The sequence below is a fragment of the Epinephelus moara genome, chromosome 10 (assembly GCF_006386435.1).
Source record: "Epinephelus moara isolate mb chromosome 10, YSFRI_EMoa_1.0, whole genome shotgun sequence".
NCBI lineage: Eukaryota > Metazoa > Chordata > Actinopteri > Perciformes > Serranidae > Epinephelus > Epinephelus moara.
This window is the reverse complement of record NC_065515.1, coordinates 31,000,201-31,026,342: the sequence shown is the minus strand read 5'-3', so window position 1 is coordinate 31,026,342 and position 26,142 is coordinate 31,000,201. Positions and strand designations below refer to the sequence as shown.

At 39.7% G+C, this 26,142-nt stretch overlaps 2 protein-coding genes across 4 annotated transcripts; both read right to left on the bottom strand.

Moving 5' to 3' along the window:
• On the bottom strand, positions 1 to 7,291 carry mob3a (MOB kinase activator 3A). The gene is made up of 4 exons (XM_050055499.1): positions 7,050 to 7,291; positions 5,186 to 5,757; positions 2,498 to 2,700; positions 1 to 420 (listed from the first exon to the last, which is right to left on the bottom strand). The coding sequence occupies exons 2-4, from the start codon at positions 5,601 to 5,603 to the stop codon at positions 391 to 393; spliced, it is 651 nt and encodes a 216-aa protein (XP_049911456.1). The 5' UTR covers positions 5,604 to 5,757; positions 7,050 to 7,291; the 3' UTR covers positions 1 to 390.
• A 1,728-nt stretch (positions 7,292 to 9,019) lies between these two features.
• Positions 9,020 to 25,071, bottom strand: LOC126397034 (tyrosine-protein kinase ZAP-70). 3 transcript variants are annotated; one of them, XM_050055495.1, is made up of 13 exons: positions 24,950 to 25,071; positions 19,241 to 19,711; positions 15,619 to 15,779; positions 15,370 to 15,508; positions 15,203 to 15,284; positions 15,053 to 15,075; positions 14,932 to 14,971; positions 13,244 to 13,448; positions 12,896 to 13,102; positions 12,200 to 12,392; positions 10,328 to 10,468; positions 10,118 to 10,230; positions 9,020 to 9,708 (listed from the first exon to the last, which is right to left on the bottom strand). In XM_050055495.1, exons 2-13 carry the CDS (start codon positions 19,643 to 19,645, stop codon positions 9,564 to 9,566), a joined length of 1,854 nt encoding a protein of 617 aa, XP_049911452.1. In that variant the 5' UTR covers positions 19,646 to 19,711; positions 24,950 to 25,071; the 3' UTR covers positions 9,020 to 9,563. The 3 variants fall into 3 exon arrangements, with proteins under 3 accessions (XP_049911452.1, XP_049911454.1, XP_049911453.1); XM_050055497.1 differs by having other exon boundaries at positions 24,946 to 24,977; XM_050055496.1 differs by lacking the exon at positions 24,950 to 25,071 and adding an exon at positions 20,003 to 20,128.
• Positions 25,072 to 26,142: the final 1,071 nt, after the last annotated feature.

The window sequence follows — 26,142 nt, the reverse complement described above, 5'->3', positions numbered from 1 at the left end:
TCAGAGAAGAGAATCATTTTAATGTAACAACATAGTGATTTTATAGATGTACAGTAAGAAATCGTACTAATTTTAGATCATTTAGACAGACAGAAAGAAAAATGAAAAGCATCCTGGAATGATTGAGATTCAAATAAAATAGAAAAAACATCAACACAAACATACACCTCTTAATACTGTGCTCCGATAAAATGTTTGAAAATGTTTTTTTAAAAGGAACAGAACGCCTCACCTGACATGGTTAAAACCTACAGTATGTGGCTAAAATAGATTACAGTACTTAAATATAAAAATAGACTCTTTCTTGAATTTGTTTGTTCTTTTAGTTCTGCAGTCTTCTAAATGGACGGGTGTGTTCGTCCGGTGTGTCAACCGGTCAGTTGTGCTCCCTCAGTGACACATCCGAGAGGTCATCTCTTTCTGCGGACACAAAGCAAACAAAACACTGGGTTAGAAAAACTGGAAAACATATTGGGGAAAAAAAAAGGTACAGGCTGTGCCAAGCTAACGTACACTACCACAAGACTACAAAGTGCTGGATGCACAAAAAAAGGCAAATAAGAAAAGTGCATTCAGATGTCTGCCAGCTGTGTCTGGGGGGTATGTGGGCAGGAACAGGGAGTGCAGAGCAAGCTGTGTGTCTAGCACACAGTGGAATGAAGGAGAAACAATATGCAGGTTTAATTATCAAGGTGTAACCAGAGGAGACAGGCTATGTGGGTACAAACCTTGGACACCTTGTCCAATACAACCCCTCTCTACCTCTCCCTTCCAAAACAAAGATGCGTTGACTCTCACTCAACTGTCCCTCCCGGCTCCCTTACAGTCAACAAGGCCACGAAGATAACAGAAACAATCGACTTATTTATCTCATATCGTGCCTACCTTCAGTAGATCATAACATATAAGGTACAACAAGGCTTGTTTCTAGCCTAGTCGATTCACAGAAATGCCCTTTGCTGTGTTATATTGTTGATGACTTGCGGCCCCTACCGGCTGGTTACAAGGCGTGAGAAGATGGCAGGCAATTATGATATAAATCAGAGCAGTCAATAAAACAGGTTTTTCAAATATTGTGAATCACTTCAACCACAAAAGGTCTTTGAGCACACAGTCATAAATGTGGACAAGAAATATTAGGCTGATTGGTTCAGTACTATGAGGGATTAGCCGCAGACAGACAGATACACACACACTTTCATTCTTGTACTTATGTCTTTGTGAGGACCCTCATTGACATAATGCATTCCCTCGCCCCCCTACCCCTAACATTTACATCACAATTACATGCCTAACCCTAACCCTTTCCCTTATCCTAACCTAAACCTAATTCTAACCTGAACCCTAAAACCAAGTCTTCACCCTCAAACAGGTCTTTGAAAAAGTGAGAACTGCCCAAAATGTCCTCACTTTGCAAAAATGTCCTCACTCTGTTGCTAAAACACAGTTCCCCCTGTGTGGCATGTACAACTACACACATACACACAATGACAACCAAACGCATGATCCTCTCCAGGCTTACGCCGGGCAGGGATAATAAAAAAAGGTCAAAACATCTGCACACTAATCTGCATTACAAACATCCAGTTCATTGTCTAAGCTTTCAGTCACATAGGCGTCAGTTACAGCATGAGACATGCTGAACAAAGGGCGGAGGGGTCATCAACAGTAAACCAACAATGTGCACACAATCAATCACAGTGCAATACCAACTGGGGATGTGCAGTAATTCATGGCTGTCTTTCAAGAGAATCTCATTGTAAAATAACACATTCTACAGATCCTGAAAACAATTACATCATCTAAATTAATGAAAAGCTTACAAATGGCTGATAAATCTGTGTACTACAGGGCGTTTGCAAGCTCATGCATGGGCCATAAATATGGTGTTGGTTTAGATGAGTTTAAAGTCTTAAATTTATCCTGTGAGGAAATGATCTCATGTTAGTCTCATGTTAGTTCACGGCCAGCGCCCTAAACTCCAAGACCTCCAGGGCCCCTCACGACTAAACCTTTGTTTAGTTTGTCAACTGTAAAATGTGCCGTTCAGTACAGCATCTTGGTCGCAATTCTTTTTTTAAAAAAAAGAGATCCTGATCAAGAGGTTTCATGTTGTGTGTCTATGCAAGAAAATAAAGAGAGAATAAATACTGGTCAGCAAACCACTATCAGCCTTTTAAACACTTAAATATTGATATTTGGCTATAAAATCCAGTACCTGCCAGGATCTACTTTTCATGTTATTATGCACTTTAATGCGGTACCTTAGTTTGGTAGTTTCATGTGAAATATATTGATGATAGGTGTTCTACTGTTAAAGATTTATACGTAAGTTATCTACAATTCTGATCACCTTTTTATCTGTTTCAGAAAACAGCTCCTTTAAATAATTATTAATTAAGGCTGGAGTGTTTTAAATTCCATTATTAAAGAACAAACCAAAGCTTTTTTCAAACATGTTATTTTTGTATTCAGCTCCATCCTCTCTCTGACTCACCAGGGGTTCCAGCTCTTTGTGGTCCGTGAGGTTGAACTCAGTGACAAAGTAATAGAAATGCTTGTAGCAGGTATTGACGTGAGCCTCAGCCCCCATCTGGCTCACGCGGTCAAAGTGGTGGATGTAGACGTGGACAAACACCCGGAACAGACGAGACAAAATCTTCTTAGCCACCTGCATGAAAGTCTTAGGGAAGGGAGTACCTGCGAGACAAACAGATGGAGACAGTGGAAAACCACGGTCAATCCAGGATGACCTTTTGCTATTTGCTTCACAGAAAGGAGCACATTTGAAATACTGATGTGTCTAATTCAATGGTTGCAGAATATTTTAACTTTTCAATGTGTTTTTTTCCTCCTCTGGAGTCCCTCAGGTTGGATACCAGCATGCTACAGGACTCAGCCAGTATCACTTCATACGTGAATGGAAAACTAACTGGACTTGGTCTGGGGGATAAGCCTCTGCTTTAACCAAGTGATTAATTTAGTATGTCACTTTGCTTTGACTAATTCAATAATATTTCAGGAATCTGTTTCAGAGAGGACACGTACGTCAGAGGTCGTTTCTATTCATAGCCTCCTGTACATTGTGTGACCCATTTTTAAATCCATTGCCGGGATGTTTCTGTAGTTAGTCAGATGCCCGAGCCACAGCTCAGGGCATGCACACATGCACAGAGCTACAGACTGAGATAATAAAAAACCGAGAATGCCACAGCAGCAGAAGATTAACTGGTGCTGTCTGCAGTGTGCAGTACTGGAGGTAATCTAATAAATGTGACCTCGCAGATTTAATCTAAAGCATTTTTTGGTTATCAAAAACAAGGGCTTCAGATTTTAAATGCCTTCACCGTGCAGAATTTTATCTGTATCTCATTTATTTTCCATTGTGTTTATCACATGCAAATCATTTAAATCGCTTTTGTTTTGGTCTTTCACGTGACTCATGCTAACATGATCAGTCCATTGAAGGAAAGATGAACTATTCAGTAATTAAAAAATATAAAATATTTGCACATTACAACAGAGGTATCCAACCTTTTGGCTTGTGACCCCTTAAAAACAATATGATCTCTACTGGATTGCATATGTCTACCACTTTTGACCAGCTCAACAAAGACAGATATTTTTTTTTATTCTCCCAAAATTGAAATAATTCAGTGTTTTACACACAGGCATAGGTTTGCAAATCGACGATAGGGACATGTCCCTAGCAATATTTGAGCAAACTTGTTTGCATCTTCATTCTAACCGTTCTGTGCACAAAAATACAGGACAAATTGCACCTCATATTGATACTGTGGCATAAGGGACAGTGTATTTTATTTTTCAATACAAGACAGTCCCATATTATCAAAGTATTTTCAGTTAAATTCAAGATTCCACTTATGACAAAGAGCAGCGTCACTTAAACTTTGCCTAATCCAGAGAGAGTATTTAATGGGATTCTGTGTCTGTCAGACAGTCTGAAGGGGATACTACATCATCAGCAGAGCAATAAGGCAATGCACAGCAGACTTCAGGGCCTGTACCTTTTTCTTCTTCAAACATTATGACTTAATTCTCATTAAAATTACATGATGTAATTTTTTTTGTAACCGTCTATTACAACTTTTTTTCCCTTAAAATATTATGACTTGATTCTCAGAGAACACAGATATGTAGGATATTTTGATGGGCAGAAAGTTTTGAACATGAGCAGAAATTGTATTGAAAACAAATATGACCTATCAAAGTCCAGGGGTTTAAAAAATAGGATGGCAGAGTAAATTATACCTACATGTATGTTGACTTAGCAGGGATAACATTATTGGAAAAGCTGATCTACAACAGAATAAATGTAAACAATATTACAATGAAAATGCAATACTAATAAAATAAAAGCAACACAGCATGCCTGACAGCCTGTCTGCAATAGCCTAGTTGTATATTTTAAATTGTCACCTATTCCCTGAATTTTGTTTTTCTTTACTTAAATAAAGACATTTCCACAATAAATTGGTGCATGTAACCTCACCTGAATGCAGGAAATGAAGTGTTTGAATCTCAGAATTTCATGTGGGGAGACCCCCAGAGCCCCCACTTAATATGTGTTCCCACCTTTCTTGAAATGAAACCTACACCTTTGGTTTTACTAGGCAAAAAGCAAATTGAGCATAACTTTGTGTATCATACTGTGCATTTTCTGCTTTCCTCTTCTGTTAATCACTTTGCAACCCCTAAGATTTATCATGCAACACACTGTGGAGGGCCTGATAACGAGGTTAGGAACTACTGTGTTACAGCATCTTAACTGTGAGAATCTAAATCATTATTAATTGAGCACCACTGTTCATCACTTTGGGCTCCTGTGATTTGGGATCCGCCCTGATCATTACTTCATGACGTTTTATGAAGCAGATAATGAAATAAAATGGCTTAATTGACAATGAAATTAAAAGCTGGTCACTGCCCAACTTGTCATATAGGAGTGTGTGGACAATGTCAAAGAATGGGTGGTGGCTTGATTTGCACACAGAGTTCACAAACTAAATCAGGGATTTGAATCCACCACTGACATCCTTCACAGTACGATTTCTTGGATGATGAAGGTTTCTCAAAAAGTCTGTGACCTAATTCTGGATCTCAGCATGGAGAGTTTAGGGGCCAGAGTCTTAACACACCATCTGTAACTAATCTGAACACTTACCGACGTTGGTGGGGAAGATGTTCTCATTGTTGATTTGTACCTCAATCCAATCCATGAGCAGGCTCATGTATTTGGGGGCTGACAATGCTGTCGGCCTCTTGTACTTGTGCTCGTCCTGCCAGCGGTATTCGTACTTGGGCCCACCGGACATGACTGGGCAGGTTTGATCAGTGCAGGAGTCACTGATTGTGCCATAGATGAGGTTAATGCGGTTGAAGAAGTCGACCACGTGGACGGCCACCCAGTCGTTGAGGTCCTCACCGTGGGGCAGCTGCACAGCCTGCTTCAGGTCCAGCCCTGCGTTCAGAGACGCCTGGGCCTTCTTGTGCAGGTCGAAGCGCTGCGTCCCGGGCTCAAACTTGCGCTTGGGCCGGAATGTCCTGTCTTTGTTGAAGACTTGTTTCAGGGCATGGGACATGGTTGCATGTGGTGGTGCCGGGCGATTTGTTTGAATGTTTCGGGTGAATTATTTACTGTTGAAATGGAAGCAGTCAAAAGGTTGTGTAAACAACCACTGCAGAGTTTTTGCTATGGACTGTCTTTCGGTATTTGTTCCAACTCAGTCTGTGATCCTGCATATGATTAGAGGAGGAAAGAGAAAGAAGGAAAGGGACAGAGTTTGATTAACAAATGACAATTTTCACTGAGGTGTATACTTTCTGTTGAGCCTGATTTTAGGGTACCACATCTTCCTCATAAAGCTTCCAAAATATTACAATCTATGGCTAAATTAACAACTATTTTCATTATTGATTTGTCTTCTGATTATTTTATTGAGTAGTCATTTAATCATTTGGTCTATCAGGTTTCAGAAAATAGAGACAACAGTTGATCACAATTTCCCAGGGTCCAAGACCTGAATAGAGCAGCAAATCCTCACAATTAAGGTCTGAACTACAAAATATTTGGCATTTCAGCTATGAAAATGACTTAACTGATTACTAGATTGTAGTCAAAGTAGTTCTTCATCTACTAATCAGTTAAATAAGTAATCTTTTCAGCTCTATTACAGTCTCTCATGCTTATTAAACATGTAATACAAGAGAGCTGACTGGGAAATTACACAACAATAGCATCTGTGTCCCAGTTTTTACATTGTCTTGGGCCTAAAGTTGCTTGCAGAGATGTAGCAAAAGATAAACCCTTCATCCACCGTCTTAGGAAACCATAAATCTTAATTATGTTGAGAGGTAGCATAAAAAGGTAGAGGTCATGTCAAGATCAAGATGAAGCCATACATTCATGGCACAAAAACATAAATAAATGTGAGAGGTCATGATTATTGTTAAACGTAGGACATTTTACTTATGTATGAGGAAAGTGAGGAGGTCAAAGTCACTGATAGCAACCTAAATGCACACGTTCCCTGAACACCTGTGACAGCAGCTCGCATCAAAGATGAAACACCGCCTCAAAGTGAACATGAGTCATTTCCTATTTCAGACACTAATGCCGCCGTGAAACCAAGAATCTGCGGAATGACAATAAAACGGTGTGTCACCCATGTAAAAGGACATTACTAGGTTTAGTTATACCTTTGTCTAAAATATCGGCGCCCTCGTCTTCACAACAATGGGGACATTATTTCGTTTTAAGCACACTTTGAGGGGTAAAAGCCAAGAGATTAAACAGCAGGGCACATGATGACTGTACGAAGTTTATTCGTGACGTGACTAGCTAACTCGGTCGGACTTGTTGCTTTGTAAAACAGCCAAAAACACAACCAAGACAGGCCAAACCCACGTTATTAACACTCAGCTCACATAACACCTGACATTAAAGCCGAATAAAGCCATAATTATATCAGACAGATGATCAAACGGTGACGAAATCGCACAGTTGAAAGCCACTTTCACGAACTTACTTGTTCCGCCTTCCTGTTCCGTCAGTTTCCTTCGATCTTTTTCAGTCGAAAATTATCCGGTAACCGATCAATAGCTTTACGTTAACAACATACACAGACTACATTATGGATAACTGGTGCGATACATGTTGTATAATTACTGTTAATTCAATAAACATGTCACTTTAATAAAGAAACTAACGTCTGACTCCTCCCTACGAAACGAAAAGTACACCAGCGTCGAGCTAAAACCGCTGGTAGCAACTTCCGGTCAGAACCTTCAAAATAAGATACCCCTCTGACAATTGGGATGCAACGTAACTGAGTTATTTAGGAGAAAATAAGAAATATGATCACAAGTGTAAACAACAATTATTTCCCCTAAATCAATTCACACCAGATATTTATACCCATTAACTGAGATAAAAGGTTAGTTACTAGCCCAGTTCAATTTTTAGGTAGGCTACTGTTTGGCCTACTTATCATTTGTAGGCTACTTCCATTTTAGGAGACTCTTTACCCTTCCTCCACCACATTTTAGGGAGAAATATTGTACATTTTACATCACAGATACCTGATGGCTGTGGTTATGAAGTCGTACACAGAACAATATTTAACACAGCCTGCCATAAGCTCATAAAATATTGGCTTTGCCTAGCAAAATATCATCAAAAGAGTTTTACAGACTTTCCTCAAAATGCAGAGGTGCAAACATTCAGCTCACCTAAAAGGCAGGAAGTCAGCTTGGAAGATTTTATTTTCAAAACAATTAGGATTTTTAGCAATTTTATTATTTGATTTCATCAAATGTTGGGAATTTTCACTGATTTACTGCCACTGTATTTTATTTCCATATGAAGAGTAAATTTTACTGCTAATACTTTCTTAGTTTTACTTATATAAATAAAGTCCAGAACTTAAACTTGGACCACGGAGTTTTTCAATTGTGGTATTTGTAATTCTGTGAACCAGTGAATATGAGATCCCATCACTGCCAGTGAATGCAACGGGAGCACATCCAAGTTCCCATGATCCTATGTTCCCTAGCTCAATATCCTATTAATATGACTCATCGAGTAGACTTTAAAAAAGGTTTGATGTTCTCAGCAATGTTTTTCTTTTGGTCAAATGTGCAGTGTATGTGTCCCTATGTCAAATTTCTGGGCGAGACTGTTATCTTGACTTAAGTCATTGATATCTCCACAGTGGCTGAACAGATTTTACAACTAAAACTGCACTTGAAATACACATATCCTTTTGCAACTTGACCTGCGAAGCTCTTACAATGTTAGTTTATATCAAGAGACGTAAGACCCTGCGAATGTAGGAATGGCTCCTAATGCATCATTCCCTGTATAGGCCTCATGGCTTATTCTGTGGAAACTTTAGGCCATTATTTTGAAGACTTATCTGTGAACTTCCGGTGTCTCGTGCCGTCAATGGTTGCCTGGCAGCTCAGAAGTACTTCCTTTGAAACAGTATGTGACTGAATGGCAGGGGGCAGCCTGACTAGCCTCTTTATTCACTAACAGAGGTCACAGTAATCCACAATGCATCATGTTTGAATTACTGACAGAACAATTTGCATTAAAGTTATTTAAGTAATTCAAAATATGTATTTCAACACATTTTGACCCCTTAAACTCCTGGGATTTACGTGAGACTATACAAAAATATCACAAATGGCTATATTTCTTCATATAGTTTGGAAAATTCTGCCAATATTTTTTACATAAGCCATTTATTTTGTGAGAATATTTAAGGTAAGACTGTATAAAATCGACCTTGAGCTTTTCCAATGCAGATCATCCAGATGAAATGCTCTAGGATATTATTCCCCGTGTGCTTCTGCTACATGCTACAAAATCACTGATTATTACGTTGTTCTGGTTCTATCTATTTGTCTTTTTAAAAATGCTGGCCATCCACTCTCTATGTCAGAACATGCTTGGCCCTGAAATTTCAATGATCATATAGTTAGATTGTTATATACAGTCGATAGTTTTTATTAGGCAAAGGCAAGGCAGATTTCTTTATATAGCACATTTCATACCCACAAGCAACCCAAAGTGCTTTACAGATTAGTCAAGTCAATAATATTAAAATGTACAGTCCTGTTACTTTCTTTCTACTTATAGTTTATTTGGCATAAAAATGAGAACAATGAAGTAATGAGGAGGCAGCAGATACTGTGAAAAACAGCATGTTAACAACATGTACTATATACTACCAGTATACTCCAGAATATCAGGATATAAAATTAGTTTGTTCGTCAATACAAAGATGTCACCGCTTAACATTCAATGACAATGACAGATAGACAGACAGACAGACAGAGATTCTCCTTACATGGCCAACACACACTGAAATACAGATGCACATTTATTGTCACTGTGGCCTTTTTAGTTGTATGGGCACTGTAGTTGAAGCTGGTCAGTGCGCACTGTTCATAAGAAGCTCTTTGTTTTGGTTGTTTAATGGCCAGTTGAAAGGATGCTTTGTGCAGCACTGGGACAGAATGTGCCTTGTTTCTGTCTACTTGCTAGGCTCGGCGGCGGCGGGATCGGCTGCAGCGGCTGCAGCGGCTGCAGCTCCCTCAGGCTTGGCCTTGTTCGATATGGAGTAATGGTAAGACCTCATGGACTCCTCAACCTTCTTGAAGTCAGGACGCTCCTCATGCCTGGTGAGAGAGGAGGGCCCGAAACAGCCGTTTAAAATGTTGTGGTTAGAGGAAGGCAATGTCACAAGATCTTAAGAGGTCACGGTGCAGTCTGATGCTAACGGAGTCTCAAATACAACACATTATGTGGTCCATTGTCTATCTCTGACTGAGGAAAATAATATCCTTTAGCTGTTGTTCTGTGGACACAAGAAAAGGTTTTTTTTAGAACTATAAAAAAGTTCCTCGGGCTGAAAACTCCTATAAATAAAATTATTTTCCAACTGAAAATTGCAATGACCGTTTTATGATGATGATAACATCTTGTGTGCCATCAGTTCTACCATGAACCTTCTCCAGGTTACAGTCTGTTTCTAACACATCAAAAAACTAACTAAGGTGCACAAACAGTCAACAAACAGTTTCTTACTTGTATGTCCAGCATTCTTTCATCACTGCATACATTCGCTCTGGACATGCTGTTGGACAATCCATGCGGCTCCCACTGTCAATGAATCGCATCACGTCTGGTCCCTTCATTTTCTAGACAAAATTGAGACACAAAAAGAGCTGTAAGTCAAGTAAATATATACACAACTGATAGATGACTTTAATGGTGCTCTGCAAAAACAGTTGGTACCTTGTAAGGTTTCCCTCCGTAGGAAAAGGCTTCCCACATGGTGATACCAAAACTCCACACATCACTTTTACTGGAGAATTTGTGGAAGTTTATACATTCTGGAGCATACCACTTCAGAGGCCATTTACCTGCAGTACGAGCCTGTACGACACAACATGTATGACAACAAGCAGCATGTCAACGAAAGGCAGCCTACATCATTTCACTTTTTTATGACTTTTTTTGGTGACATACTTAAGTTTTTTTCTTAAGAAGTGACTATACAAACCATAATGTCGACTGGTCCTTAAAACAAAATAAAAAAGGAATAAAACACTGCACTTACATAATAAGAAACACTACAGTAAAGAAATAATAATTTTGAAAAAATTTTAAGTTCAGTATTTATCTGTAAATGCACACAGCAAAAGCGACTAAAATGGTTGGCTCCTTTTTTTGTGATTAAGAACAGGCTTATAGTATTTCACTTAAAGGTCCCATACTATGCCCATTTTCAAGTTCATTCTTGTATTTGAGGTTCCTACTAAAACATGTTGACATACTTAATGTTTTTAAAAAACATTATTTTTCTCATACTGTCGTGCTGGAACACCTGTATTCAACCTCTGTCTGAAATACTGTTTAATGCCAGTCTCTTTAAGCCCCTGCCAAAAACCCCAAGTCTGTCCTCATTGGTCAGTGTTTCCTGGTCTTCCCCATGAGTGTCTCTGCACCATCACTGCAGCCGGGAAATTACTATAACGGCACTGTAGCGGCAGTTTCTACCTTTATTGAGTATAGTTCTGATCTGTCACAACCTCACGAAAGTCCTGACCTCTCATTTAAAGGCTGCGACACACCAAGCCGATGGTTGCATGTCGGCCAATGTTGGGCTGTCAGTGAACGTCTGTTGCCCTAGTCCTTTGTCGGCTTTTTTCAGCGAATTCAGCATGTTGAATCACTGTCAGTTATGGCGAAGCCCGTCGGTGAATGAAATCACTCTGACTGGCAGTTCAGCTCAGCGCACGATTAGAGAAACAGAAGTGAGGAAAGTAAACAAACAGCTAAAGTTAAGAGGAAGTGAGGCCAAAACAGACATGGTGTGTGTTATTGTTCACTGGCACACATTAAATATGCTTTGTTCTTTTAACATTGGATTGTGTTGGTAGTGTGCTAACTGGCTAACTAGCATCAAGACAGTTTTCCGGTTCTCCTTTTTTAATGACCATTACAGGTTACCGCCGTTTGCTGGTGTATGTTATTTCCCCTCAGGCACGCACAGGAAGAACATGCTGATTGACTGGTGTTCATGTGAAACTTTTTGGCCGAGACACAGGTGACATGAGGTGACACAACAGTCAGCTTTTATCACCACTGGTTTTCTGATGTCGGTTTGGTGTGTCTGGGCCTTAAAGGCACAGTTTCTGAATATGGCCTCTGCACCATGTTAGGTCCCATGTTGTAAAAAGTCAGATTTTCATGTGATGTCTTTTACATGTGCATGATTGGAGGAAGTGGACATTGGGTGAGGTTGCCAGAAAAAAAAAAAAAAGCTGTGTGGGGCAAATTTCTCTCAAACAATTACAGCCGTGTGGTTATACAGTATAGTGTTCAGTTGTATATTATTTCCTTGGAAGTCTGGGATTTTAGATGTAGGTCAGTAAACCAATAAAAAGGAAATCAATTAAGTGTTTACTTTAGTTTGCACAGTGCCGCTAACACATTTCAGGTTAGTATGTGTGTAGGGGCAGCTTAGTGAGTCCCAGAAATGCAATCAATTTCAGACACGCTATCTACTTGTGTTAGCTGCAATGCTGATAATCCCTTCGCCCCCATTCTTCAGTTTTTTTCATTTTCAGTGCAAAAACTTAAAAAATCTGGCAATGTGTGTACCTTGTAATAGTTGTCATCTGCTCCCAGTGCCTTGGAGAGCCCAAAGTCACTGATTTTGGCGAACTGTTGGTTGACCAGCAGGACGTTACGAGCTGCCAAATCTCTGTGCACAAAGTTCTTCTCCTCCAGATACTTCATTCCCATCGACACCTGGTGCATCAGGTTGACAATGTTCTCCACGCTTACAGTATCCCTGTGGGGACAGAAACACTGATTGTCACAAAAATCCCTTTCCCTTTTAGAAATTTTGTTTTTCCTTATTGAAAGTAAGGGTCTGAGGACAGATGGCACTGTATGTCACTGGTTCCAAACCTTGGGGTCTTTCATATTGTCATTGTAGTGATTTGCATTAAATTAAATGCAAATGTGTATAGAAATGTACTTTCATTTACCCTGATGAACTCGCTGTTTACAGTGTTTACACCTCTGTACATAACTGATTACTTTTCCCTCTGCATATAGCTACATTTACTACATTCCTGTTTACAGTCTGTTTAAAGTATTTCTGATTCTGATTCTGATTAATGTGGAAACAGTGCTTGTTTATCACTCATAGGAATACATTTTCATGATGTAACATAAAAAAATGGTGCTCCATTACACCCATCACATCACATTATTATTAATCCACATTTAAGTCCCTTTCACAAAAATCTTGTCTGACAATGCATCTGATTCACTTTCAGTGGAACTCACTTATTGGAGGAGAGGAACTTATTGAGAGGTCCAGCAGAAGCCATCTCCATGACCAGCATCAGATTCTCAGCGTTGCACAAACCCAGCATGCGGACGATGAAGGGGTTGCTCAGCTGGTGCATGATCTCTGCCTCCCTCATCATCTCCTCCTTCACCAGCTTCTCGTTGTCACTCTTCAGCACTTTTATGGCCACGTCGATTTGGCCCCTGACAAACAGCAAACAAAATATTTTGGATGAACATCTGACCATTTAAAGATGGTACATGTGTGCTGGAATACAACGTGGTATCTGGAGGGCATTGTGTTCAGTAGTGAAACTTGTTGTTTAATAATGTCTGAGTCCTCACGAATCAGTCTTGAGGACTCCTTTCTTGACGCAGCCAAAGTTCCCAGAGCCGAGCTCCACTTCATCGATCAACAGCTGAGTCCTCTGGATGTTAAACTTCCTCACTTCATTGGGGTTGTGGTATGGGTTGAATACATCGGTGTCCATTGGCAGCACATCACGGTGTTCAGCCACAGCGACTGCCGGCATCGAGACTGCTGCAACAGCTGACAAGTGAAGGTGCATGTTTTTATATGTGCTGTGGATTCTATTAAATAGCTCGTGAGATTTTCATTACAATCTTTCACTAAAATCTATTTAAATCCTTAATTTATTATCTTAAGTTTTTGATTATTTACACACTCAATGGTGCCCCCAAGGGGCGGCCAGGTGGGGGGCATGGCCCCCTTAATATAATTGCTGAACCTCCTACTGACCCGCCTGTCGAACATAATTGGAGGCTGATATTAGTGTCTTTAAAAGGCTGTGGTAAGCTCATTCTTTAGGCACTGATTGGTGCCAACCATGTTGGCATAGCTTGTCAGGAATGGGCCTAAATGTTGCTCCAAAGTTAGGCTAAATTTTGGCGAGGGAACAGCTGGCATGTCCAAGGGGTTCCTTGATCTCTCATCTCTCACTCCTGTGTCTGAAAATGGGTTCTATGGGTACCCACAAGTCTCCCCTAAACTTGAGAAGGGTTCCCAGAAAATATTTTGTTCCTTACACTTAATGTAGCCCTTCACATTTAAGCTGTATATTTGTCCTTTTAAGGAAGAGGGCACCCAGCCTGAGGAACAATTAATCACCTAACAAATGTATAGATACACAACACATTAAAACAGGATTGTTGTGGAGCTCAAAATGTTAACTACACTGATATTAGTCTATGCACATCAGATAATTAGTAACATTAACAGTAAAATAAGAAACCAAAGTAAATTAGCATATGATTACTTAACTCGACATGGTGATATAGTTTTCAGCTCGCCTGTAAACTTCACAACATAATATAATTCCTGAAAGTCAGTTATGGCTTTTGGTTTTAATGTGCCACCTTAAGATTTTCAGTGGTCCATCTGGCCACCCCTACAAACATTTCTGGTGGTGCCACTGGAAACACGGCTTTCAGAAACCTTGTGTGTGACTCTGTGAGTTTGGAAATAGTGCTGCAGTAACTGTAAAAGGATTGCAGGCAGCGGTGGAAAGTACTTCAGTACAGTTTTAAGGTTCTTTACCTCAGCATTTCTATTTTACGTTACTTAATATTTCTACTTCACCACATTTCGGAGGGAAACTTAGTAGTACTAAAGTTAACATATGGTCAATTTACAAAATATGATACAAACTATTGTTCCAAATTAAACTACCCAACAATATAGTGGGTAAAATCAGCTTCCCCTCCACCAGCTACACAATATTGCTGTATTGCTACTTTTAGTTAAGTAAAAATACTTTATAAAAGTACTTCTTCCACCACTGATTGCATCAGTAGGCCTGCTTTCTTGTTCAGTTCTGTGTATTTCAACTAGCTCAGGTTATAAATTCTAACATTATAGTATGTGGTTTTGGTTGACAGACTACTTGTCTCTACATTAAAGAGAAACAAAGGTTATTTGACTGCAAGTGCAGATTACAGAGCAGTTAATATATGTTTGGTGTTGCAGTATAACTTTAGTGCGGTTTTAGCTGGTTGCACTTCAGGGGACTGACCTCGAGGTGGCGGTGTGTATCCATTTTGTCTCTTCCCCCTCTGCAAGAGTCACATTCAAATTAATCTCAGAAAAAGAGAATAATGCTGATTTAAACAGTGCAGGATGTAGTCTGTACTCACCGTTCCAGGGAGACTGGGTGTGTCTGAAAGATTATACAACAGATTAGACTTAGATATCAACATTTTCAATAGCAGGTGTAGTGATCAACAAGGTTCTAGTGATAACACAAAGTTGATATGACTGAGAAAAGGATATAAGATGTTCAATACTTTCAGTAGCTTTTCCATTAACACACGCCTCCCTGAGATTAGTCAACAGACCATCAGATTTCATCTTCAGGTACTCAACCAGCTAGAGAGATTAAGAAAATGTCATCAGTTGCCACATGATCACTATATAATGAAAGAAGAGCAGCGGAGTATGATGTAGGGCCGACCTGCCAGATTGTGTCAAACTTTGTTCCCTCGGGCATGGAGTATTTCCCTGATTTGTCTTGGAGGATCTGGTAGTGGTACACTGTTTTCCCGTACATCATGGAAAGAGCGTAAGTACCTGTCTCCTCTCTGTCTCTTATTCTGAGAAACAAAAAACAGTGTATCTTAAAAACTGCATGATGACCTTTGACCTTTGGATAATAAAACAGGCACAGAAAAATACAGCAGATGCAAAAACATCACCAACTTACAGAAACTTGCCATCCGGTTGTGCTCCAGAGTAAAGCCGCCTCTCACCTTCCTGACGGGTGATTTTAGCATGATACCAGGGCATCTTCTCGTGGGCCGTGGTGGCGATCAGTTTCTCCAGCTGAGGAGCTTGACTGATGATGGCCTGCTCCATGGCCTCTCCCTGAGCAGAAATAAACCACCAAAACAGAAACTGACATGCAGGATTGATGCAGGAACACAGGTCAAAATTGAATCCTAGCAGCTGCAAAGGACAGCCTATGAGGTGCATACTCTGCCAAGTGAGCTAGTGGCCACCCTCTGCAGCAATATATATTAATACAGCATTCTGAAAGAGGTGGGCATTACATTTTGCATGTAAAAGTAAAGATGTATTACCAGCAAAAATATACTTCAAGTATTGAAATGCAGAAAAATGGCCCTGTGACTGATATATTTAGATAAATTACATTGTCAGATCACTTATACTGATGCATCCCAGCAACTACTTTTATCTAGGGGCAGCTGTGGCTCAGAGGTAGAATGGGTTGTCCACTAATCAGAAGATCAGCAGTTTGATCCCTGATTCCTTCAGCTTGCATGTCGAAGTACCCTTGGGCAAGATACTGAACCCGGTGGCTGTTCCACTGGTGTGTGAGTGTGTGTGAATTGCTACTGAGTAGCAAGCAGCACCTTGTATGGTAGCCACAGCCACCAGTGTGTGAATGTGTGTGTGTGAATGTGACATGTAGTGTTGAAGTACTTCAAGTGCTCGGAAGACTAGAAAAGCGCGATACAAGTGGAGTCCATTTACTTTATATGCTGTTAGGTAGTTTAATCCAATGGTTAATATTTAGCAGTGTATTAAATACAGTTTTAATATGTTTTTATGTAAAAATTTAACTTTCAAAATATCACATTATATCTGTCAAATGAATATAGTTATGTAAAAAGTACAATATCTCATTGAAATGTTGTAGAAAGTACAAAGCTATGCATGAGTACCTCATAACTGTACTACAGCACAGTACTTGAGTAAATGTACTTTGTTACTTCCCACCACTGCAGAGAGAGAGAGAGGGCTATGATTTTTCTGGTTCCTTTTAGTCCCTGCTGGGACTCCATATACATCTGGAGCCAGTTTGGCTGTTCAGCAGAAGCCCACCAGTGATAAAAGCCTACTGGTCTCAGGATGTGACTGTCTGCTGCAGGAGACAAATCATAAAACTGCAGGATTTTGGACTGAAGTGGGACTTCAGAGGGCCAGACCTCAAACCGAGTAAACAAAGACACTAAACAAATGAAAAGGTGCAATTTCCCTCCTGCTTATTTTGTGTGTATGTGTGTGTGTGTGTGTGTGTGTGTGTGTGTGTGTGTGTGTGTGTGTGTGTGTGTGTGTGTGTGTGCGTGTGTGTGTGTGTTAGGATGACTCAGTGTCTAAAGTGAGACTGTTTTCTCTGCAAGTGTCCTTGATGACAGCATATTATGTTCATATTTAAACTTTGGGAAACTTGTTTGTCTTTATCTTTAAATGAGGGAGACAGCTGCTGTCATATGATCACATCATTTATTTCTCATGTGTTACGTTTGCTGGTTAAAGGATCAGTCCACCCAAATTACAATTGCAATAGATGTAAAAGTGACGTTTGATAAAAATTCGTCACGGAAAAGAGAATTCATTTAAATTCTCTTTCCAGAAAACTGTAAGTAGTTTTCATGGGGACTTCTTTGTAGAAGGTAGCTCTGTATAAAAACTGGTAATTACAAGACAACAGTTTTAGAGTGGAGCCAGAAACCATTTGTGCTAAGTGACAAAATATGTTTGTCTGCAATTTAGGTGAAGTGGCAAGAGGTGGAAGACGTATACGGATCCTTTACTTAAGTAGTGTAATCGTACCAATACCACAATGTAAAAATAGTCCATAGTGCAATAGTCCAGAGTCCTGCATTAAAGTGTTATCAGTAAAATATACTTAAAGGTATACTATGATGAAATTGTCGGCTGCTGTCTGTAAACGATAATGCAGATGAAAGTGAAAGCCATCCCCAGCTTTGTTCGCTTGGTGCTAGGTTGCATTTGTTTGGTTCGTTTCCCCAATTTTTGTCGCTTCGTCTTGTATGCGTGCTGCTTATGGTCTGGCACCTGGCGCTACCATATATGTAAGTCCCAACCTCACCTACGTGCTGTGACCAGGAATTACCCGAACACAGCAAAATAAGAAGAAAATACAGACAGAGGGTTGAGTCTCTGCAGATAAACACACAGCTACACACTTCTGGTAGGTCACTGCTGATGCTCGAGAGGAGTTAGTTTTGTATGAGGCTATACATTGCTTTTTTAAGGAAATGCCTGCATGGTATACCTTTAAAGCAGTGGTTGTCAAACTTTTTGTGCCCAAGCACACCAAAGGGCAAGCCAAACTCTCAGGGCACACCTGTATTTATATCTGTGCACAATAGCTTCAACACGTGACAATAAAAAATAAGAAAAAAAGAAGACAGGTAGCTTTTGCTGGTGTTTTGCTCTAATTTGCTCCGTACAATAAAGTGATTCATCGTCCCACTCACGGCTTTCTCCTTTTAAATGTTATCATCCCTCCCACTGGCTGTGAATCAGGGCTTTTGATGTGTCACATATTTATAATTCCCACGCACAAACAGTGACAAAAAGGTTCCTCATGGTTTTCACATTAGATTCAATGTTCCTCCTTATTGGGAAATGGGTGCACACAACATACTGATACAGCCAAGTAAAAATTGATTCATAAATTTTTGTGTAGACCCAGTTGAATATTGCAAAAATCCCACGGCACACATGGATTGGCATCACTGCACACCATTTGAGAAACACTGCCTTAAAGTATCAAAAGTTAAAGTGCTCATTCAGTGCAGTAAAATGTCCGCTGTGACTGATACAGTTTATATAACATTATCATTTTGTTGTTTATACTGATGCATCAACATGTAACCAGAATTCTAAATTCTAAGCAGTGGTTTCCAACCGTGGGTTCGAACCCTTCAAAAGGATCACAAGTTAAATCCGAGGGGTCATGAGATGATCAAAAGGAGCGGAAGGAAGAAAACACTAAATTCTGCCACACATATGTGATTTCTTTTCTCTTTGTTTTTTGACCTTTCTTTAATCTTTGTTCTTTTTCTTTTAAAGTGTTGGATAATTTGATGTCTTTGGGCCTCAGTTATTTAAATAACAGCTTTATGAGAATTCTAGAGGGGAAATGTGTCTTTGGTGAAGCAGCGAACACATCCACATCTGAAACATGACTAAGAGTCCTGACTGCTGTTTTGGTAAGAGCTCACAAGTTAAATGATCGTTATATCGTTCTCAACGTGTTCTATTTTAAGAGCTTTTTATATGTGTTTTCTGTGAAATCTTAATCAGTACCATAACTACGTCTGTCAGATTTCTCGAATATTTAAATAACATAATTTACAAACTAAAGTAAACTTAAGTAGATTTAATTAAACCCATCCCACCACTGGAACTCTTAATAACTAAATTCACTTGTTTCATTTGCATATTTGATTGTAGTACAACTTTTTTTTAACTCCTTGAAAAGTAGGAACTGGTTTACTTTTAGAGACTGCAATCTGTACAAGTACCCAGCAGCCTCAGCACAGCCTCACCTCCAGGTTCCAGGTCTGCTTCACGTACTCCCTCAGCATGTTTTCTCTCAGGCTGTCGAACACGCCAGGACGTACTGGCGTGTCCGGGGAGCGCAGACAGGGTTTCCTCAGGGTGCACACCAGCCCGTCAGAGTCTTTGCTGTAAAACTCACAGAGCTCTGCAGGCCCACAGTGAGGCTTCCCTCCTGTGAGGCAGTAAGTTCCATTAAGCTGTTTCTCTATGGGGTAATGGTGAAACTCCAGGTTCCACACGAGAGACAGGACGTAGCCTCCCAGACTGCGGAGACATTGTCGTAGCAAGAAGATACCGTCGGCCATCCCGGCCAGCTTCAGGTGCTGCTCGGCATCCGAGCGACTGATGCTGCCGTAGTAGAAAGGCAGGTCAGCCGCCGGGTCGATGGACATGGTGAGGCCTGGGAGAGATGAGCTGGAGTCTGGCTTGAAGTCCTGGATGTGGGTGGTGGAAATGAACTAGAGAGATAGAAAGGGAAAGCATTTAATCAAAACCTGCATTTAAAAAAGGATTAAAATTTTACATTCTAGCTCAGAAGTCCAATATGTGACGAGCACACTCACAATGTGTGACCCCTGACCTTTCAGCTTTTTAGCCCCCACCTCCCCTTCACTGTCTGCTCAACCAACCCTAACCTCATATCTACCAAATTACAAAACAGTTTTGGAATTACAGCTTGTAAATCAAAAACATTCAATTCTATAAGATGTTACAAAAAGCCAAAAAACACATCAGCATGAGAACTTCACCTCCTCGTCTTCTCTTCTGCGTCACACCAAAAAACACGTTGACAGAACAATGTTTTTTCAGGACTGTCAGCTCTACACAGACGAGCTGTGAGGTGCCATTTGTCTGGATGAGATATTTAACATGAAGCACCCACACACTGAGACTGCATGAAGCTTGCAGACTAAAAAACTGGTGACAAAGCCACAACAGGAAGCTGTAGTCCGCCCTCACAGCCTCCTTTCTCCAGCGTCTTGTTCTTCCGTTGAACAGGTGCTTTTTGGTTCTAGATCATTCCTCCGGCTTTAGAGACTGACGTTTCTAGGTTTTCCACAAGGGAAGAAAACTTCATGGGAGAAATTGACTCCACTATGTTGTTAAAACATCTGTATGCACAATGTGATGTTCCTGTAACGAATCTAATAAAAGGCTTCAGTAGATGTGTCTGAGGACATGAAGATAAGATTAAAATCAAGCAGGTTGTGTGGTAGTGTGGAACAATTAGCTATATATAAGCAGGCGGAAAATGCCTGTTGGAGTTCAAAACAGAAAGTGACAGAGATCATAATACGTCAGCTAACAACACGCAGAAAGAAGATAATCTGAATATGCAGATGTGCTTCTAATAAAGATTGAGAACTAATAAGAAATAAGAGGGGAAAATAAAATGTTAGCAATTATGGGTTTTCACTCTTGTATGTCAACAATCAAGTTCATTAAAAGTGAAAACCATTTCTATTGTAGTGTGTTGGAAACTTCACTCTTTCTTGACTTCCTGTCAGATTTCACAATCTCTATCAGTGAGTGGAGAAACTGCGCTTACATATATTTTTATTTATTAAACACCTCATGTTGTAACACAGTGCTGAATCACAGTGAAACCTCAGCTTCCTGGCTACATACCTGTGTTTCTTGCCCACATCCACAGTGGACAACCAAGCATAAACACATAGTTGCCACAAGACATCAGGCCCACCACAACAAAGACCTCCAGACCTGACAATGTGGACAGACAGATACCCCACGTGTCCACAGACAAGCTGCGACACAGTAACTACCTACACATATTTACATGGTGTCACATCTCTTTAACTCCATCTTCCATCATTTGTCTGTTATTTAAATTTCCAGTAAACAAAAAGCAACAAATTTCCCATCAATTACTTGAATGGACCTAAACTGAAAGAGGACATGAATTCAGTTACACACCAACAAACCCTGCTAACACACCATGACAAGAATATTAGCCACACTGCTGTAATTTACAACACCACCAAACTAACCAAAACACTGACAGTTTTCCAACAAGACATAAAAACCTCCAACTACAACAGCAGCCAAGTCTTGGCTCAGCTCATGTTCTTTTCAAAATATGATTTTTATGGCTTTTCTACTTTACTTGTATATTATGAAGCACAAAAGCAAAGAGTGGAGAAAGATAAGGTGACACCTTTGACCCACCTAGAGTGTTGCTTTTTATCTTTCTTCGACTGTTTTCATCTAACTTAGCAACTTAATTGTGCATAAAAACAGACTTGTGCTGATGAGGTGTTGCAGATTGAGCAGATAGTGACCCAGTGAGCAGTGGAAAGAAAGTCCAGTGAGTCACTCTGTTTTTCAACAAGCAGAGGAGTAACCTACATAAGTGACAGATGCCAAAATCTACAGGCCCTAGTGTTTGTTTTCCATGAAGAAGAGAGGGTGAACTTTATCTGGCATGAGTTAGCTCCTCTGAGACCCCTCACACGCAAAGTGGATGTAATTAAAGGCAAAACAAAAACCTCAGCGTGATTGTCATCTCATCATATTTTTCAGTTTTGTAGGGAAGTGACTGTTCCAGGTCAATCAATCTTGTTGTCAGTGATGGAGAGGTTTAGTAAAGCGGGAAGAACGGAGTGAAACCAAACACTAGAGCTATAATGCAGTCATTCTGAATGATCAAGATAATGAAGAAGTCTGTGCAAGGTCAGGCATTCAACTTTCTCACCAAGGGAAATAGTTACTGTTGTAAAGCTTGGCAGGGAGGATGTGTTCACATTATTTACCACATTAGAAATACTTGATTACAAGGAAAAGTCCAGCATTCCAATTTCAAGTAAACATAACTGTAAACAAACACATGTATTAGCAACTAAATGTATTTAAAGTATAACAAGACCAGGAGTCCACAGCTCTGACAGTCTGCACTGAGGTAGCCTACAGCTGTGTTTCAAGCTAAATGCTAATGCCACCATGCTCACAATCAAAATGCTAACATGCGGATATTTTGCAGGTAATATTTTCCATTTTCACCATTTAGTGTGTTAGCATGCTAACATTTGATCATAGGTGATCATCAGTGACAGTGGAGATGTCATTGTCTTATGTCAAGGAAACTGTCTCGCCTGCAAATGTAGGTTGTGTATAGGTTATAAAGAGTTTAACATTCAATTCAGTTCAATTCAATTCAATAGAACTTCATTTGTTCCGAAGGTAATTCTTGTGCCAGAGAATGCTTCAAATTACAGTAACACTCAGTAATTTAACCACAATTTTAACGATTCAAAAAGACACATGATGACAAAGAGCAACTCTAGCAGGCTGCTGCCCGAGACGGCACCGGAAACAACCGTAGTCTGTTAGCTGTGGGTTGGTTTATATTAATATATTGAACCACGGAAACAAACACTGAACTTGTGACCAAGGGAAAACGTTGCTGAGAAAGTCAAACCCTTTGAAAGGGCTTAATGTGTCATATTAAGAGGAAATTGAGCTGGGGAACACAGATAAGCTCCGAGTATATTAGCACTGAACACAAGGTTCAGCTGGGACTAATGAGAATTTGGTCCAAAACAATAAAATATTCCACAGTCAGATATTTACCTGCAAATGTGATGTCACTAGGGGATATTTCTGAGAAGGTGATGATTCATCCTATAGATATGTGAATGTGTGAGCCAAACTTTGTGCCAATCTACTTTGTGGATGTAGAGATACTTCACAGATAATTTTTGGAACCTTTTAACCTGCTGATGGCACTAGAGGAAAATCAGGAGATCCCCAATAGTCAGCATGAGTGTTTGTATACAATTTCAAAGCAATCTGTCCAATCCTTAAATTTCAGTCTGGACTAAAGTGGTGGACAGACTGTTCAACAAACATCATCACGCCTCGCGCTACAAGCATGGCTACAAATGTCAGAAATGTTGCCTTGGATCATAAACCCTAACACATAAGAAATATAACAGAGAATATCATGTACATATCTTTGTCTATTCACCGTAACATCCAAACATCTCAAAAATGTCCAGACTCCAGTAGCATGCTGACGTTAACATCAGGCTGACAGGGTCATGTAAATAGTGACCTCTTTATGTCTGCTAACACAAAACACAAAGCCCCTCAACAGCGTCCAGACTCAGCAGCTCATAGTGCAGAGACATTTTAACTCTTTCACTCTCATGAATCATACATGTAAATACAACCATAACGTCAGCGATTTAATTTGCTCCTTTAACCATTAAAAGCTGTTTTCTGTAGATTACGTGGGTCACGCTGAACCAAGAGCATTCCAGTGATAACTATTCAGCTATTAAAGTTATTTTAGGTCATGGTTTCTTTGGTTGTGCTATCAGGAAGTCAGCCCGTTGTTATGTAACTCAAAGCATTCCTCTATACATACATCAGCATTTGAGACAGTGTAGGCATCCACCAACAGATAATGTGTCCTTTTAACCCTCATACGTTAGATGATTTTTCCCCAAACTGCTCTTTGTTTTAGGGACGATTTAAAAACAACTAAAGACGTAGGCGGACTTGGATGAGAGGCTCATCTGTGTATCAGATCAGGGGCCGAAATGCCCAGACTGGAGCATGACTTGCTGCATTAATGGAAACAAGTGACATTCAGATAAACAGTATGCACGTGTTCCTTTGTCATGATTCAGATTATATTCCTTCAAATGATTCCTAATAATGAGATTAAAATCTACTTCAAAAACCATGAAGTGCCAATTTAATTAATATTTTAATGATTTCTTTATCTGACTTTATCTTACAGAGAAAAAATAACACAAGCACCTCAACAGTTGTTTCATTTCTGTTCATTAAAAAACAAAACACCTGCAGCAAAACTGTCAGTTGTACCTCATTATAATGAGGCTTTTTGTGTCAATAGTGGTTTAATCTGAAACTAAACACTGTGAATTAACAAGCACATTTTGTACATACTGTAAAACTCTCTGTCTGCTGTCCAGGCCAATATATCGTCAGACTGCGGCTGGAACATTTTGCAGATATGCTCCGGTCCAGCACCAAAAATACATCCAGTAATTTCAAGAAAAGTTACAAGCGATAAAAGACACACACACAGACCTCTTTACCCATTTTTGGTTTTCTATCCCGAGGCACAATGAAAGCAGCTATTTATATTTTGCACATGTAATCTCTACTTTTGTAAGCCAGCGCAACAATGCCTCAACCCCGACTGCGGTGCAAACACACACTTTTATTCATCTCTACAGCTCAGGCAGCTGTGGAAATACAGAAAAACCCATTTTAACTGGAGATGTTTTGGCTTAAATTCAAAAGATAAACAAGAATATAAATATCACAGATGATTGTGGGCTCACAGACTACATTTGGATTAAATTACTCTGAGTTTTCTGTGTGGATCACTGATATAAACTGTTGAAATACACTTTGAACATATAATTTAAAGACCAATCACTGATATTAAACTGTTGAACACTGTGTTATTTCAAGCGTGCGGCATCTAAGAAAAAACACTGGATAAACAAATTAGATTTCAAACAGTACTTTATGTTTTTGCTGATATATTGCATTATCATCAAACTCTTTCTCAGGCCCAGTCTTGACTTAATCATATCTTCACCTACTGTATCAATTTTTTAAACATAGGAAATATATCCAGTCCACCAGTACAAAGCATGTTTGTTGTTTAATCAGATATAACAATAAAACTTACTTACAGTACGTTTCACTGCTTCACTGCTAAGTACAGCGATGTCGTTGCTTCAGAGTCAAAGATGTATCTGTTGATCTGACAGCAGTGTAAGGTGCCGTGAACAAGTGGGGGGTAGAGACAGTGACACACACACACACACACACACACACACACACACACACACACAAAGGCAAATGCACACACAAGACTCTGAATCCAGCTTGTCACCTATCAAGTTCTTCTTCTGAGCTCTTAAAATCTGATTGACCTATTCCACACTATCTAAATATACAAGCCTGGTTAACTCAGCATTAAAGGAATAGTTTGACATTTTGGAACTTATATTTATTCGCTTTCTTGCTGAGGGTTCCATGATAAGATTATGTAATACCACTCTCAATATGAAAGTGGTTTAAATATTGTCTTCTAACCAGGGGTGTAGTGCTATTTGTGTACGTACCACAGTTCACCTATGACGAGCGTGTATACGTGCACACACACAGTTAAGTATGGCTCCTTTCAAAAGTTTTGTAACCACTGTCCCTACAGTAGCACGTTCATATAACCTTCTATAACTGTAAAATGGAAGGATGTTTTTTTACTTTACAAGTTAACGGCTAGCTATAGACTTCTTGCATGTTACTCAATGCACGAGTTTTCATGAGTCAGTCAACACACCTTAAATGTCAGTATGACAACTCTGACCACTCCATTTGTTTTTATTGACGCTCTCACATGACATACACTTAAGTGACAATTAGATCTTCAATCACTAAAAAAAAAAAAGTTTATCCTCCTGAGACCCTGTGTCCCTATATGAGGACATTGCGTTTTGGGTTTACTGGACCTTAGGCCTGTTGTCCTTGTTTGTGGACACTTTTTTGTGCCATCTAGTGATGGTAAGACCACAATGCACCAATCTATATAAAAACAAGATGGCAGCTATTTCTGCCAAGTCAGTCTGCAGCTGACCCTGATCACATTTTATGGTTGAAACTTGTTTATTTATGATTAATATGTTTGTAGTTTGATATGGCAACAGATTTCACCAATTTTAGCAAAGGTAACAACCTAAGATGCTGTTACTTGGAGTACTCGTTTGAAGACATCAGGAATTCATCATCAGTTCGTTGAAGGACATTGGGACTTTATTATCATCATGTTTAAGGATATAGGGACTTTATTATCTTTGACAATGTTTAGTTTTTTTTATACTTA